Source organism: Myotis yumanensis, unplaced genomic scaffold (genome assembly GCF_028538775.1).
Source record: "Myotis yumanensis isolate MYYU_CA2020_CCGP unplaced genomic scaffold, mMyoYum1.0.hap1 SCAF_7, whole genome shotgun sequence".
Taxonomy (NCBI): domain Eukaryota; kingdom Metazoa; phylum Chordata; class Mammalia; order Chiroptera; family Vespertilionidae; genus Myotis; species Myotis yumanensis.
In genome coordinates this window covers 93,732,465-93,749,586 of record NW_027223758.1, presented here as the reverse complement: position 1 = coordinate 93,749,586, position 17,122 = coordinate 93,732,465, and the positions used below count along the sequence as shown (strand labels likewise).

Sequence of the window (17,122 nt, the reverse complement as noted above, 5' to 3'; positions counted from 1 at the left end):
ATGGCCTCACTCCTATGTGGAATCTAATGAACGAAATAAACTGATGAACAAAACAGATCCAGAGACACAGAGGCATGGAACAGAGTGCAGAATCTCAGAGGGCTGGCAGGGGAGGGTGGGTGGGGAGAGATTAACCGAAGAACTTATACGTATACTACTGCCCCAGAGCATGGATTCGTGCACTGGTGGGGGACTGGCCTGCGGGGATCGGCCCTCTGTGGGAGCAGCTGCTCATCCTGGTCAGCTGAGCGAGTGGTGCTCCCACTGTGGGAGCCCACTGACCACCAGGGGGCAGCTCCTGTGTTTAGCATCTGGCCCCTGGTGGTCAGTGTGCGTCATAGAGACTGGTCAAGTGGTCGTTCTGGTCATTCCACTGTTCAATCTCTGGGCTTTTATTATAAAGGGTGTCCCAAAATTCACGCAAGAAGTAATTTTGATAGAAAACACAGGTTTATAATTAAAAATTGTATCTTTTTTATTGATTCATAAAGTATACAGTATAGGGTTATGTATGGAATAGCACATCGGGTAAATGGCCTCCACGGCTTTGCTGGCACATACGAAAAGCCGTGGTCTTCACTGGTCTTCATTGTCCCTGCTCCTGGGCCATAATTGGTAGTTGGTAATGCTTATCAAATGGAAGGGATTGAAATCAAAGGGCAACAGTTATTAGAATCTAATTCAATAAACCAAGTAAAATTAGGCTTTTATTATTTTTTGTTGTTGTTAATGCTCACACAAAATTCAAATCTTGCGTGAATTTTGGGACACCCTTTATAGGACTAGTGCCGGTGCATGGATTCGTGCACATTGAAAGGAAATTAATTAGAAGGTGGCCGGCAGGGCGGGACTGGGCGAGACAGGCTGGACACACCCTGGAGCCAACCTCCCATGGTCCCTCCCTGACCGGCCACAGCTAGGGTGGCACCACAGCTCGAAGGGCATCTGCAGAGTGAGCAGGGTTCCTCTGGCAGGAGGGGTCCCTCGGCTGGCCTGCGGGGATCTCCAGCTCTCCGACTTCCCCTGAGGGGTCCCGGATTGCAAGAGGGTGGTTCTTGGGTGACGCACCCAGAATCGGGCTCCCTACTCTCTGGTGCCGGGGTGCATCACCCAAGAACTGCCACTGCCAAGTCACTGCAGCTCAGCAGCTCCTGCGTTGAGCATCTGCCCCCTGGTGGTCAGTGAACATCATAGCAACTGGTCGGATAGTCAAACAGATGCTTAGCCTTTTATATATATAGACTAGAGGCCCGGTGCACAAAAATTTGTGCACTCGGGGGGGGGGGGAAGGGGGGGGTCCCTCAGCCCAGCCTGTGCCCTCTCGCAGTCTGGGACCCCTCGAGAGATAACGACCTGCTGGCTTAGGCCTGCTCCCGGGTGGCAGAGGGCAGGCCCAATCTCTAGGTGCAGCCCCTGGTTGGGCTCAGAGCAGGGCTGATTGGGGAGTTGGGGTGCTGCCCCCTGTCATGCACAGAGCAGGGCGGATTGGGAGGTTGCGATGCCACCCTCAGGCACGCTCAGGGTGGGGCCGATTGGGGGGTTGGGGCACCACCCCCTGTCACACTCAAGGCAGGGTCGATGGGGAGGTTGCAGCGCCACCCCCTGTCATGCACAGAGCAGGGCCCATCAGGGGGTTGGGGAGCTCCCCCCTGTCACTCACAGAGCAGGGCCCATCAGGGGGTTGGGGAGCTCCCCCCTGTCACTCACAGAGCAGGGCCCATCAGGGGGTTGAGGAGCTCCCCCCTGTCACTCACAGAGTAGGGCCGATAGGGTAGTTAGGGCACCGCCCCCTGTCACACACAGAGCAGGGCGGATCAGGGGGTTGGGGAGCTGCACCTTGTCACACTCAGGGCAGGGTCGATGGAGAGGTTATGGCTCTACTCTGTCACACACAGAGCAGAGCCCGTCGGGGGGGGGGGGGGGGGCGGGTTGGGGCGCTGCCCTCTATCACCCACAGAGCACGGCCGATCAGGGGGTTGGGGCACCGCCACTGTCACACTCAGGGCAGGGCCGATGGGGAGGTTATGGCTCTACCCTGTCACACACAGAGCAGGGCCTGTGGAGGGGTGGGGGGGTTGGGGCACCACACCCTGTCACACACAGATCCGCAGGGTGATCAGGGTGTTTGGGCGCTGCCCCCTGTCACGCTGATCCGGTGCCAGGAGGCCTCGCAGCTCTGCTGATCCCAGTGCTGGGAGGCATATTACCCTTTTACTATATAGGACAGAGGCCTGGGGGCCAGCTGGTTTGCCCTGAAGGGTGTCCTGGGTCAGGGTGGGGGTCCCCACTGGGGTGCCTGGCCAGCCTGGATGAGGGGATGATGGCTGTTTGCAGCTGGTCACACACCCTTCAGGGTGGGGGTCCCCACTGGGGTGCCTGGCCAGTCTGGGTGAGGGGCTGAGGGCTGCCTTAAGGCTGGCGATTAACTGAAGCTCCCAACCGCTCCTTTTTTTGTTTTTTTTCTTTTTTATTCTGGGCCAGCTTTAGCTCTGGCTCTAGCTCTGAGGCTTCCGCTGCTGGTTTGTTTGCCGTTCTGTAATAGAAACAATGTATAACTCCAGCTCTGAGATCCCGGCCTATATTTGTTAGAATGTTTCAAACTGCTGGCTCAGAGGCCGGCAGCGCAGGCGGGGAACGTTGGAGTCTGCAGTCCCTGGAGCAAGCAAGCCTCATGTTCGCTTCCAGCTGCCTGGCTGCCGGCCGCCATCTTGGCTGACAGTTAATTTGCATATACTCACTGATTAGCCAATGAAAAGGGTAGCGGTCGTACGCCAATTACCATGTTTCTCTTTTATTAGTGGAGATATGCTTAACCGTGGACACAGACACTATGCAGTGAAGGACCAGGGTGGGGAAGGGGGACGAGCATTGGGTAGAGAGAGTGAATGGAGGGGAAAAGGGACATCTGTAATACTTTCGACAATAAAGATAAATTTAAAAGTAAGCACAGTTTTTGTGAGTGGGTCTCCCAGGACCTGCTCCACCCCTGACTGAGAGCACTGAGCGTGTGGTGGGCCGAGGGAAACAGCCAACAGAGAGGGAGGGGTAACGAGTATGGAGAGGAGGGCAGGTAACCCAGGAGCTGCAGGCAGGAATGACAGGACGCATGGGTGCTCAGTGGCCTCCGCCACAGGAGGGACTCCTCCTTCCTGCCCACCTGTAAGAAGTGTGCTGCCTGGTGAATGGCTCACCAGCCTCTCTTAAAAGTTCCAAAATTTTGATATGGAATCATTTCAAAAGGGAAGATGTTAGGAAAAAAGTAACTCCTGAAAGAGGGGCCAAGTTAAAACCACCACTAATAATGTCAATAAACACAGCTAACATGCAGAGCACCTACTACGCACCAGACACCGTGGGAAGCACTGATGTGTGCCGCGCTGCGCCCTCCTGACAGTGCTATGAGCTGGGTGAGGTCACTGCCCCCTCACAGACGGAGGCACAGAGGTGAAGAAGCATGTCCTAGCTGGTTTGAGGCTGAGCTGGAACTGGGAAGGAAAAGGAATGTCTGTCCCTGCCGTGGGAAGTGGGCAATGCCCCAGTGCCCTACAGAAAGCTTGGACATGGGCGTCCACGTGGCACTGGGAGATGCTGGGAGGGGAACCACCAGGCCCACAGGGGATCCCTCTTTGCATCCCAGGCCCTGGCTCAGGCCTGGCCTGGAGGCCCACGGGGTCAACACGCACTCTCACGTATGCTTGGTGGATGACAGATGTCAAAACCATGGTCCTCGAAAGTAATAACCCCTGTCCGGCAGTCCTGACTGGCAACAGATATCCAGAGAAGGTAGACACTACTTTCAGCCATTAAAAAAAAAGGCATGCTTTGAAATTTAAAGCAAGGGACGTGAAACTGGCATCATGCATTATCATTTACCTCTTTCCGAAAACACATCCGGTGCCCACAGACGATAACTTCAGCTGCATTGTGCAAAGTGAGAAACACAGGAATGGCCTGAAAGGAAACAGAATAAGAAGCATGAAAACATTTTCTGTGATCTCATGCTTACATAATTCTTGATTTCTGCTTAAAAATAAAGATCCGTGGGAACTTTTGGCATTCACATATACTAGTATATATAATCATCACCAGCAACACCCCGTCTGCATGGACTGGGCTAGGTGAGGTGGATGTAGAGGCTCCCTTCCACGGCTATTCCATCAACACACAGTTACTAAGCATCTGCTGTGTGTCAAGCACTGTGCCAGGTACAGAGGACACATCCCGTGAATAAGTGGACACCTGCAAGATGGACTGGCCTACTCTCAGTGGATATGCATTGGTCCTAAAGAGCAAATCTGGAAAGGGAAAAGGCCAGAAGAGCTGCCACTGTCCAGACCACTCTCTAAACCACTGTCCAGACCATTGTCCAGACCACTGTCTAGACCCGCAGTTGCCAACCTTTCAGACCTCACAGACCACCAGTGGTCTGCGGACCACCAGTTGGCGACTGCTGATCTAGACCACTGTCCAGACCACTCTCTAGACCACTCTCTAGACCACTGTCCAGCCCACTCTCTAGACCACTGTCTAGACCACTATCTAGAACCAGAGGCAGATGACCAAGACTTGAAACACCTGAGTTCCGTCTTCTGTCAGGCAATTACCATCTGCCTCACCCATCACCTATCAAGTGACTATGAGAAACACATACAAATACACAGGGGGAAATCACTCTAGAAACATATGGAAACACTGTACAACAAAAAAAGTTATTATTAGTATGCACTTCTGTTATTCAAACTTCAAAATTCTGGCATCAGTAACTACCCAGATCCTACAAAAACTTTAAAAACCTTTGGACAACACAGTTTTTTTACCCAGTGCTCTACTCTGCAGAGGAGAGGAAGCCCCCCAGGTCACGGCTGCAAGTAAGGCAGCAGACTCGCAGGAGGGCACAGCATCAAGCAGAGGCTGCCACGGCCAGGCCAGACAAGCACGGGGTCATTTCTCAGCCCCCCCAGGATGTTTCCCCCCACGGCACACAGCAGCCCATCTACTCAGGCTTATAAATCGTGAAAGAAAAATGTTGATTTAATTTATAAATTACTGCTTTTAATTCTCAACCACTATTTTGTAACTTGGGAGCTGTCCTAGCAATAATATTGTTATCCAGTTAGGCAGATCTCGTTTGTTTTATTACTGCTTTCACATAACAACAAACTTTACGTAAAAGGCCTCAACTGTTCTGCAAATATTGCGTTTTCCAAAAGCAGGAATGCAATCATTTTCCGACAGATAAAAAGTTAGTCCCAGGGTAAAAAATGGAAAGAGGTTAGTCTAGCCATCGTGGCTCAGTGGTTGAGCATTGACCTTTGAACCAGGAGGTCAAGGCTCGATCCTCAGTAGGGGGTGGGCAGGAGGCAGCCTATCGATGATTCTCCTGTATCATCAATGTTTCTCTCTCTCCCTCTCCCTTCCTCTCTGAAATCAATAAAAACTTATTTTTTAAAAAATGGGAAGAGGCATTACTATCGTTAGATTTTTTTTTTAAGCCACATTCTCAGTCTCTGGTCAGTGGTGGTATGAAAGGTTATCTTTTAATGGCAAAATAACTAAATTTTTGGAGTCCCATATAACGTAACTAGAAGAAGTTTGTTCTTCACAGTTCCCACCTTTGAGCTCAATCCAGGGGGACAGGGTAGGAGGATAGAAGAGAGGCTCTTTTCACTGGCATCCCATGCTACTGGGCATCAACCCTGTATGAGGCACGTACTTCCACGCCTGAACCCAGCATGGCCCGGCCACATTACCAAGGGGCAGGGTTACCGTTCCCCGGGAGCAAGGGGCAGGCTAAACCCTCTCCTGGCCCGAGGACGGCCCTATCGACAGCTCCACAAAGTCACCACCACCCTTTTTCCTGCACCTCCATCTGGGCATCTCTTCGTCTAAAAGAAGCCGGCCCTTCCCTGTTACCTGCTTGTCTGCAATCCAGGGAGAGAGAGTGGGTCACGGCCCATGTGCCTCAGGTCCAGGGCTTGCTCTCCACTCAGCTATACCATTATCAAAGCTTTGTCCCATTAACCGGATGCAATAAGCTAGCAGGCAGCGGGGCAGAAGAGACAAGAGAAGGGCTGTCCCCCAAAACCTCCAACACTCACCAGTCTGGATAATGCTCTGGAACCGGCATAGATTATGCCCACAAACAGCACCGAAGCAGGAAGCCACGCCAAAACATCAGATCTAGAAAGAAGAAAAGAGGCCATAATACTTCCGTCACTTTATGTCCAAAGCCTTCGCTGGAAGGAATTACCTTCAGGTGCCCCAGATGCAGTGACAGCAGCTATGACACATCCCTGGGGGAGTCGAGCAGTATGACAAGTGTATCTCTGAGGGTGATGGAGGCCACTCGGCCACCTACCTAGTGGCAGTGGTCCCACCGCAGGACACAGGTGAGCTGGACGTGGAAAAAGCCTCCTGCAGGCTGGGAGGGGGAACAAATCTAATTTTTAAGGAGGCAGTGAACATTATTCTTTGGATGTTAAGTAGCCAGAAGTTTTGAACTTATGCCACATTATTAAAAATTTTAAAGGCAATACACCAAACCGCTCCATGGAACCACAACCAAAGGACCCACAGTGTCCAAGGACAGAACTGGAAACACAGCCAAGCTAGAGCCTGAGCTGGGAGGCCACGTGCCAGCTTCTCCGACTGAGAGCCCGAGTGCCGGCTCCGGAGTCTCTAAGGACTGATTCAGTCATGGCCACACCAAGAACTGCTTTTTCAAGGAAGTTTAGAACCCGCTCTTCCCAGAAAAAGCAAAATCCGGTTTATAGGGAGTGCATCTCACCAAGGTGGCAGCTTGCTTCCCCATCAGTTACAAATGCATTCAGTCCTCAAACTCAAGTTCTGAGTTATTCCAATAACAGGCATCAGTAAATGAAGCCATCTCAGCAGGATGTGACATGATCATCCCAACTAACCAACGGCCTGCTCTCCTGGGGTGGTTCCCGCTCAAACATGATCTTTGTCAACTTCATCAGCATGAGCAGCACCCCTTCCGTGGTCAGACCTGCCTTTGTACAACTTCCCAGAGAGCATGGCATTAAAATGTGTCGTCTCCCCTGGCTGGTGTGGCTCAGTGGTGTTTTTGTTATGGCAGCCTGCACTGACTAACACACCCTCCTTTACAGCTCTGACATGCAGGATTCTAAGAGAGCCAGTGGCCTGCACATCGGGAACAAAGGAGCACAGACTGCTTATTAGCGCACTCTCTCTTTCTCCAACTTTCATTCACAAGGCAGCACCATCTGGACCTCAGTGCTGGGTGATCTTACATTGTCTCCATGCCAACGAAGGAGGCCAGAGGGCATTAAATCCTGGGGTGGTCCTGGCTCTCTGTGGTCCATGGGCCTCCAGGAGCGGCCGAGCCAGTGAGTAGGTGTGTGTGTGCATGTGTGCATGTGTGTGCATGTGTGTGTGTGCGTGTGCATGTGTGCTCGTGTGTGTGTGTCCAAGTATATGTATGTGTGCATGTGTGTGTAAAGGAAAGGAGCTCACAGCGACTCCTGGGGGTAAAAATTAGACCAGCCGTGGGCAAACTACAGCCCGCGGGCCAGATCCGGCCCGTTTGAAATGAATGAAACTAAAAAAAAGACCGTACCCTTTTATGTAATGATGTTTACTTTGAATTTCTATTAGTTCACACAAACACTCCATCCATGCTTTTGTTCCGGCCCTCCGGTCCAGTTTAAGAACCCATTGTGGCCCTCGAGTCAAAAAGTTTGCCCAGCCCTGGATTAGACTGTACAATTGCAGAGTACAGTCCCTGTTGAAGAACTATTTGCCACAGGGTCTGGTTTGAAAACTGCGGGGCTACACAGTTATTCTCACAGGATTTATGCTTTATACCTCACAGGATTTATAAGCACAAATGCTGCATCTTGCTGGAGTTGTGGGTCTGTTTTTGTGTGCGCACACTCCTGTCCCTGAGCACCCGGTGAAGAAAGCATTTACAAGCAGCATGTGAAATGCTGGCGTGAACGATGAAACTGTCGTTATTGAGATGAAGGCTGATTACATTAAATCACTTGTTTTCAAATAGAGCGCACTTCACTGAGGGTGCATCTGCTCCCTGAACACTCGGTCTGTCTGTTCGTGAATGCCTCAAGGGCCCTTCGGGCTGAATTCTTGGAAACTCCCTGTGTTATACTGACACCCAGTGGACCGAGAAAGTTTCCACACATGAAAACGAGTGACCAAGACACCAGGCTCACGTGGCGCCGTCGGCATTGCCTCCACAGTAACGCCTCACAGCTGTCAATCACCATGTGTTTGGCAGGCCACAGGACTTCTAGACACGTTGGCTCTATACTGCAGGAGGCTCCTAGGTTCCATCTGGGGGTCCATTACTGGTGAATACGGCCCCCACAGAGCCTTATTCTCTCTTCTCCGCCCTCCTCCTTCTCTCAGACCTTTCTCCTCCCTCTTCCTCTTCCTCTGACTCACAGGCCACGTGCCCCTGACAAAGTTCAACCCCAATACTGCTTGGTCCCAAGAACGCTGTGATGCTACGCCCTGTCACAGAGCTCAACTTAAAGTTGGAGTCAGCAAACTACGGCCCTGGGCCAAACCCCAGCCTGCTGCCTCGCTCTGCAAACGGCACTTTGTTAGCACACGACCACTCCTGTCCGCGTCCGTCTGTGGCTGCTTCCATGAGAGGCAGGGGAGCGGCTGTGACAGACGGCCCGGCCCACAAAGCCGACATACCTGGTCTGTCTCTGCTTGCTGGCTCCTGGTTTGAAGTAAGGCCGCCTGGTCCCCACCTACGGAACCTACGAGCCGGGAGCCCAAGGCTTCACACACGAGGGGTATCCCTGGCTAGAAAGACGGGATCGCTGCCATTTTGTGGTAAAGTTTCATTTTTCAGGGCACTGTCATCACTGGTCCTTCTCCTCCAGAATCATCACTTCTCCCCAGTTCCCATTTCGCTGGCCTGAGTAACCCCATTTTGTGCTGCTACGGAAACCCTGACACCTTCAGCGAAGTTCTGACAATCCCTGAAGCCCAACAAGGGTTTCAAAGAAATCAGTTCCTGCCCGGCCGGTGTGGCTCAGTAGTTGAGTGTCAACCTGTAAACCAGGAGGTCACAGTTCGATTCCCGGGCAGGGCACATGCTCGGGTTGCTGGCTCGGTCCCCAGTAGGGGGTGTGCAGGAGGCAGCCGATCCATGATTCTCTCTCATTATTGATGTTTCTATCTCTCTCTCTCCCTCTCCTTTCCTCTCTCTGAAATAAAATAAAAAGAGAAATAACCCATCATTAAAAGAAAGTACAGTCCGGACCCTAACTGATTGTCTCACTGTTCATTCTTTAGGGACAGGACTGGTAAATGTGGAAGTTTTATAAAGATATCTGTTATGGCTCCACAAAGACACTCAATGGAAAACTAAGGGGTGGGACTTCTCCCCCACCTGTTAGGGAATCTGAGTAAAGAGAGTGGAAATTCTTTATATTCTTTCTAATTCTTCTATAAGAAAACAATTCCAAAATTTACTAACAATGTTTAAAAGTTTATTTAAAAACTCATTCATAGTGGTCTTCTGATGTAAAACAAAGTCAAACTAGTATGGTATCATACACTACATATCTCACTTCATTTTAACACCATGTCAGTGGCATTACTAACCAGAAAAACACTACTTGCGTCCTATTTGATTATAAAATCATTGCATCTTAAAGGTAGAAGGGAACTAAGAGACCAAACAGCTCCCAACATAAAGCCGCGAGAAATCACAGAAGAGGAAGCAGGTCTGAGTCACGAAGCACAGAGAGGCTCTACCTGGAACTGCTGCTGATCTCCACCCAGCCCAGTTTCCACGACACATGCAGCAAAAGTCCACCGACTAACGTCTGCCACCTGAAAGGAATAAAGGTCCATTTTAATTTTTTAATTTTTTATTTATTTTTTTCCAATCTGAATTTAACTTAACGGTCTCAGAAGCCATCACCCCGGAAGGAAGATCTGTCGACACAAATATACACATCCAACCCCTTGGCCTGTTCCTCCCTCTCTCCCCCATTGCCACCCCAGTGCTCACTGTCCTTCCCAACTTCTACTTACTCCCTTGAATCCATAAGAGCTGACATCGGGCCTCTCCTTTCCAAGACCTGCCCTGAACAACTCCCCACAGCCACCTGCGTCCCCATTGCCTCTGCACTGACGATTCCCAGTCGCCCTGCTCACCCGAAACCCACAAGCTCCCATATATAACACATCCAAAAAACGTTCCCTGGAACTTCCGCCTTCCATCCTGGTCGCCTTCCCACTCTCACTAATCAGCGAACCAGAAAGCTAGATGCTGTCCTAGCCCTTCCTCCATCCTCACCTCCCTCATTTACTTGCAAAATCCAACAGATTTATCCCCATAACAGTTCCCACGTCTGAAGCCTTCCTTCCATCCCTACGCCTCTGCCTACTCAGACTCTCATGGCCTGCCACCTGAACACCAGCACCAGACCCATCCAGGCTGCCCCACCCCATCCAGTCTCTCCCTTGAAGCCAAAGGATTTGTTCTAAAATGCAACCTTAAATGTTCTACTCGCTTGTTTTACAAATGGTTGAGCCCAGCCAGTGTGACTCAGTGGTTGAGCGTCAACCTATGAACCAGGAGGTCATGGGTTCAATTCCAGCTCAGAGCACATGCCTGGGGTTTTAGGCTCATCCCCAGTAGGGGGTCTGTGGGACTCGCTCTCATCAGTGATGTGTTATGTCTCTCTCCCTCTACCTTCCTCTCTAAAGTCAATAAAAACCTATATGTATAAAAGCCTAAGCGACCCTTATCACCGGTTGCTATGACACACACTGAGCACCAGGGGGCAGACACTCAATGCGGGAGCTGCCCCCTGGTGGTCAGTGCGCTCCCACAGCCAACTTCCTGTGGCCAGCCAACCTCCTGTGGTCCCTACCCCCAGTTGGCCGGCCCCAGATCGACCCCGATCACCAGCCAGGCTGAGGGACCCCACCGTGCATGAATTTGTGCACTGAGCCTCTAGTTACTAGATAAATATCACTCTATCTTGCAAATAGAGATTATGTTCTCTTCGCAAATGCCCAGGGAATATTCTCCATGGACAAAACAATAGGAGATGCACAGTAGGGCAAAGTAACTCATTCTACAAATATTTATTGGGTGCATTCTGTGTGCCCGGCACTGATCTAGACACTCCAGGCATCAGTGAAGAAAACAAAGACCCCTGTCCTGGTGGGCCTGCCTTTCTCTTTTGCCCGCCCCTAGATTTACCTGCAGTGACTGGAACCTCGTGGTTATTCTTGCTTCCTTCTCCTTCAGCCCTAGCATGCAGGTAGCCACCAAGGCCTCCTGGACATGGTTAGAACATGTCCGCCTTCTTCGTCCAGCTGCCCCTTCCCAAGCCACTGTCCTCTCTCAGTTACTCTAACAACTCCTAATGTGTGTTCTGGCCCCTGGTCTTACTTTTCTCCAAGATCCCCTCTCCCTCGGAAAGAGGGCACTTTCCCAAGTGGACGTCTGTGTTACGGGCTGTCCTGCACCTGGCAGGGAGCTCAGCAGCACCCAGGCCTCCACTGCCCAGGTGCCTGGAGCAACCGTCCCCTCTCCTCCTCCCGGCTGTGACTACCCACACTGTCTCCATATGCTGCCAGTACCCCCTGGGCGGGCGGGAGCCATCTGGCTGAGAGCCACCGCTCTAGATCAAGCTGTTTGAGGGGACGGCCCATATCGTCTGCTCTGCCTGCCTGTCATGAAGGCTTCGCAAGGGGGACTGGAAAACTGGATCTTAGAATAAGCAGCTGCTCAGCACCACACAGGAGATGGAAGAACATTATGTTGTTCTGGGCAGGTCTAGAAGAAGGTCAAGAGGAAGCACAGGCAAACTCTCAGAAGTGCGAAATGGCCTGGCACATTCCCAAGGCTTTGGGCGGTTAACATGGTGGAATGTGGCTGCCCTTGGCCCGAGACAGCACCTGGTCCTGGGGAGGGGCGGGTGCAAGCCCTGGGAGGACTGTGTGTCACACCAATGACCTCATCCTCTAGGCCAGGGTTCCTACCGTGGTGTCGCGATACCTAGGTGTGTGGTAATCATTTCTGAGGTCATGTCTCAAGTCATAACTAAAAATATGGCTTTGAAATTTATGAATGTGCTGCCTAAATAAAAAAGCAACTAGAAGGAAACAGGATAAGTTTATGCCTATAGTTTCCCTCAATACTTTGGTATTTTGCTATACTTTTTTCTGCATTGGGAAGGGGAGGGGTGCTTATTTTATAACCTGTGCTCCCCCTAAACTCTGCAGGCTGAGGAAGTGTGTCTCAGGTGAGCTTCATGACCCCACATATGTTGTGGCTGAGAACTGACACCTGCAGCACTAGGAAAAATCGACCGTTGTTAATATATATATATATATATACTAGAGGCCCAATGCATGAATTCGTGCATGGGTGGGGTCCCTCGGCCTGGCAGCAATGGGGCCAATTGAGGCTGTCTGGCCCAATGCTGATCAGGCAGCCAGCCGAGGGGGGTGGGGGGATGGAGGGACTGCGGGAGGTTGGCCGGCCACAGGAGGTTGGCTATGGGAGCGCACTGACCACCAGGGGGCAGCTCCTGCATTGAGCATCTGCCCCCTGGTGCTCAGTGAGTGTCATAGCGACCGGTCGTAATGGTCGCTTAGGCTATATATCTATCTATATATATAGATAGATATATAGATTGTATTATTTAGCACATATATGTGTGTATGCTAATTAATATAATTATTATACATATGAAGTTCTTGTTTGTCTAATTGAACTGTCATGGAAATATAGTAGTAAACTTGTCTCCTATTACTAGTATGTTTCTATTTATCCCTGGTATTCCTGCACTTTTGTTTGATAAATGATGATGCTCTGTTTACTGGGTTACAGAGATTCATCACCATCATTTTCATTTTGAACTGCACGTTCCCGCATTATCACACGTATCTATCCTCACTTGTTTCATGCTTTCTGTCCTGAATTCAGCTTTGTCTGACATTAAGATCATGAGCCCTACTTTTTTGTTTGCATGTGTGTAATACAAAAAAGAAGAAAAATGAGAGATGACGAGCTCTACCACATATTTAAATGCTAATAATTAAAACAATTTAGCGTGGCCCCTTTCCATAAAAGTTGACAAAGAAGTACTCAATAATATACCCTGTACTAGATTTATCAGGGTGATCGCTTCATAAGTTATACAAATGTCTACTCACTATGTTGTACAGCGGAACAAATATTTTATGTCAACTGTAGCTGGAAAAACTGAAGGAAATTTATTACCAAGAAAATATTTAAAAATAGATCCCAAGAAAATAACTCCAGCCCTGGACGGGGTGGTGCAGTGGTTGAGCATCATCCCATGCACCAAAAGGTCACCAGTTCAATTCCTGGTCAGGGCACATTCCTGGGTTGGGGGCTCGATCCCTGGTTGGGGCACATGGGGGGGCGGGGCACTGGTCAATGTTTTTCTCTCTCTCTAAAATCAATTTAAAAACATTTGAAAAAGACAGAAACAACTTTATATATTACATTAACAACCCAAAGGCTAGAAAGGGTTATAAATAAAGCATAATAAATGGGAGGCCTACCCGGCGGGCTCGGTTGGTTGTTCATTGTTCTGTTCACCAAAATAAAAAGGCAAAGAACAAAATAAAATTGTAAAAAAAAAACAAAAATAAAAAAATCCAATAAAGATAATGGACAAGTGGTTGGCATCCTTAAAATATGAGGAATTCATTAAACTGCTAAGAAAGATATAAAAAAAAAAAAAAAAAACCCTGTAGAAATAAAAGTGTAAACGGGAAATATAGATACTTCACTAGAAAAAAAAAGATGCAAGTGAGTAATAAATATAACTGTCCAACTTGATGAGTAATTTAAGAAATGATAAGATAAAACAATGGAATACCAATTTTGGCTCATGAAATCAGCAGAGAAGAAAAAAATAGTCATGGTTCTAGTATAACAACACAGAACTCTCATGTACAGCCTGGTGACAATGTAAATTGGTAAAGCATTTTTTGGAAAAGATTCTGTTAACATTCAAGAAGAATACTAAAGAAGTTCATATTCTTTAACCCAAATTTCTAATGTAGGAATGAATCGATGCCAACGAAATAGTTGGAAATTTGGCAGAGTTAAGTATAAAAAAAGCCTGATAACTCTATTGTATTTATACCACCCAACTGGGACCCAACTTAAATGCCCACGAATAGAATAGTTAAATAAATTACAGTATACCTATTTGGTGAAAAATCCATGCAGTCATCAAACATACGTTAAAGATAAAAGGAAAAGGAGGTCAGGTACTTGGGGACAGGAGATCTGACTTGGAGTGGTGAACACACGGCACATACAGACGATGTGTTACAGAATCATGAGCTTGAAGCCTATGTAATTTTATTAACCAAGGTCAGCCCAATACGTTTAATTAGAAACATTCTTAAATCTATATTTAAAGGAGACTTGATGATGCTGGTAGAACATCTCCTGCAAATGTGTGCAAAGAGCACAGCAATACTCACCCTTGGAACAATGTAGGGCAGGTAAATTTCAAGACCGACAGGACGTACTGGAAAACAAATACCCAGTTAATGGACGTTTTCAAATGACAGAGAACTGAAAGAAACCACATCATCACAGAAATCTCTAGCACAGAAACATAAGAACACTCAAGTTTCAAAAAGGCCTTTATTCTCCGCCTCTCCCCACCACAATCACACACAGGGCAAGACACAACATCACAGAAAAGCCTTCGCAGCCCTGCTCCAGACAGTGGGCCTGCCTGCTCCCCGGGCCCCCAGAGCCTGACCACCTCAGGGGGAGGAAGGGCCACACGGGCAATGGGGCAGCCGCTGGGTCTGATGCTGGACGGCTGATCACGCAGCATCTTCCCGGACCCAGAAGGGCTTAAGCGATTTTTTAAAAACCAGCTCAGCTAAGGTCACCTTGTATTTCTACTGTCTTTCAATCAGACTGACAGCACTCTACGAATGCGGGGGGAGTTGTCCTTATGGATATCTTTTGCTACCTTTTTCTATTATTAAACATTTTAAGAATTATTTAAAAGCCAAATTCTATTAAAGGGCTTTAGGAAGGACTCTACTGATTGCTCACATGCTCTAAACAATGGAATAGAACGGTGTTGGGTCCCCTGTGTGAGTTCCTAAATGCCACAATTCTGGCTCCCGCTGTGCACATGTTTATTAGAAATGACCTTCACTCTTCTCTGGCCTATTTACTCCCATAATTCCATGTCCCTCCCACTTTCCCCTGATATTTTCATTCTACAACAGACATAGAAGGAAGATTGCGTGAATATCTGGGCCATATCCTGCATCGCCCTTAACAACCCTCCTGCAAATAACAAATATTTACTTAGTTTATTGTGTGCTGGGCTTTGTCCTCAGACTTTTTAAACAGGGGGCCAGTTCACTGTCCCTCAGACATTCCACACATGCGCACGCGGGCCTCGGGACGAGTCGGCTGCTCAGCAGGACAGGCAGCGGCGGCAAAAACACCCGGCGGGCCGGATGAGTGTTTTCGGCGGGCCGCATGTGGCCCGCGGGCCGTAGTTTGAGGACCCCTCTCCTAGGTACTGGGCAAGACAGAGTACGCTGCAGCTGCCACTTCACCTCCCGCAAGAACAGCGAGAAAACAAGGAAATCCCTGAACAAAGGCCACCTCTCCTGTCAGCAAGGAGTTGCTCAGACAGAGACCTATTTGGAAGAGGAGCAGTAAGAGCTTCTCAAGGGAAAAGGAGCAATTTGGGGGCCATGACAAGGAGAACGGATGTGGACTTGGCCTCCAGACGGAAGGGCTAGCACCTGTGAGGGGAAGGACAGGTGGCTGCCTGGGCCTCGGTCGGCTACCGCTGGAGGAGTGCGGACGGAGGAGTGCCCCCCTCACCAGGCCGGCCAGGCCAGGCAGCCCCAGCACCTGCTGTCCGCACGCTGAGCAAACACCAACCACTTTTATTTACTTACTAGAGGCCCCATGTACGAAAATTCGTGCACCTGGGGGCGGGGGAGAGTCCCTCAGCCTGGCCTACACCCTCTCGCAGAACAGGACCCCTCGGGGGATGTCCGGGACCCCTGCTCCTTACCGCCTGCCTGCTCGCTGCTCCTCACCGCTCAGCTTGCTGCCCCTTAGCACTGCCATGGAGGCGGGAGAGCCCGGCTTCTGGCTGAGCAGCGCTCCCCAGAGTGCACTGACCACCAGGGGGCAGCATCTGCGCCGGCCCCCCCCTCCCCCGTCAGTGTGTGTCATAGGACCGGTGGTTCCACGGTTGGGTCGATTTGCAGATTGAGCTTTTATTGTATAGGATTTTTTTGTTCATCCTCACCGGAGGATATTTCTTCCATTGATTTTTAGAGAGAGTGGAAGGGAGGAGGAGGAGAGAGAGAGAGAGAGAGAGAAACACAGATGTGAGAGAGACACACTGACTGGTTGCCTCCCGCACACACCCCGGACCAGGGCCTGGGATCGAGCTTGCAACCGAGGTGCACGCCCTTGACCGGAATCAAGCCTTCAGTTCAAGGACCAACGCTCTAAACAATGAGCCAAACTGCTAGGGCTCACCACTCTTCTCGACAGTAATAATGCTAAGGAATGGAACTAAAACAGGCAAGATTTTCTTAATGAACTTCCTTTAGACAAACAGAGAGGGAAGCAGTTTGAGGAGAAAACTACAGAGAAATAGGACAATAAAGAAATTAGCATAGAGCAGTGATGGCGAACCTCTGACACGCGAACTCATTTTTTTGGTTGATTTTTCGTTGTTAAATGGCATTTAAATATATAAAGTAAATATCAAAAATATAAATCTTTGTTTTACTATGGTTGCAAAGATCAAAAATGTCTCTATGTGACACGGCACCAGAGTTAAATTAGGGTTTTTCAAAATGCTGACACGCCGAGCTCAGAAGGTTCGCCATCACTGGCACAGAGTGTTCTAAAAACTTGAGGAAAAGATCCTCTCCATCGACAAAGAGGACTTCACTATTGAAGAGAATTCTTTGGCAGAGACCGGATGCAGCAGCTCACGCCCGGCGCCCCGGCACAGCCCCTCTCCCACTGGGCCCTTGTGTGGTCCAACCACGGGCCGTGGCTGCCACAGGAAGGGTCCTGGCC

At 49.6% G+C, this 17,122-nt stretch overlaps 1 protein-coding gene across 4 annotated transcripts in view; it reads right to left on the bottom strand.

The window, feature by feature from the left end:
- Nucleotides 1-17,122, bottom strand: part of TMEM241 (transmembrane protein 241) — a 51,511-nt gene that overhangs the window by 32,794 nt on the left and 1,595 nt on the right. For 2 of the 4 annotated variants that reach the window (XM_070421282.1, XM_070421285.1), the window contains exons 3-5: nt 9,778-9,855; nt 6,099-6,180; nt 3,874-3,951 (exon numbers count right to left, since the gene is read on the bottom strand). In XM_070421282.1, the coding sequence (XP_070277383.1) occupies nt 3,874-3,951; nt 6,099-6,180; nt 9,778-9,855 (238 nt within the window). Of the gene's footprint in view, nt 1-3,873; nt 3,952-6,098; nt 6,181-9,777; nt 9,856-10,059; nt 10,705-14,514; nt 14,562-17,122 lie in introns of those variants that run through there. The other 2 variants (XM_070421283.1, XM_070421284.1) reach the window with 2 other exon arrangements.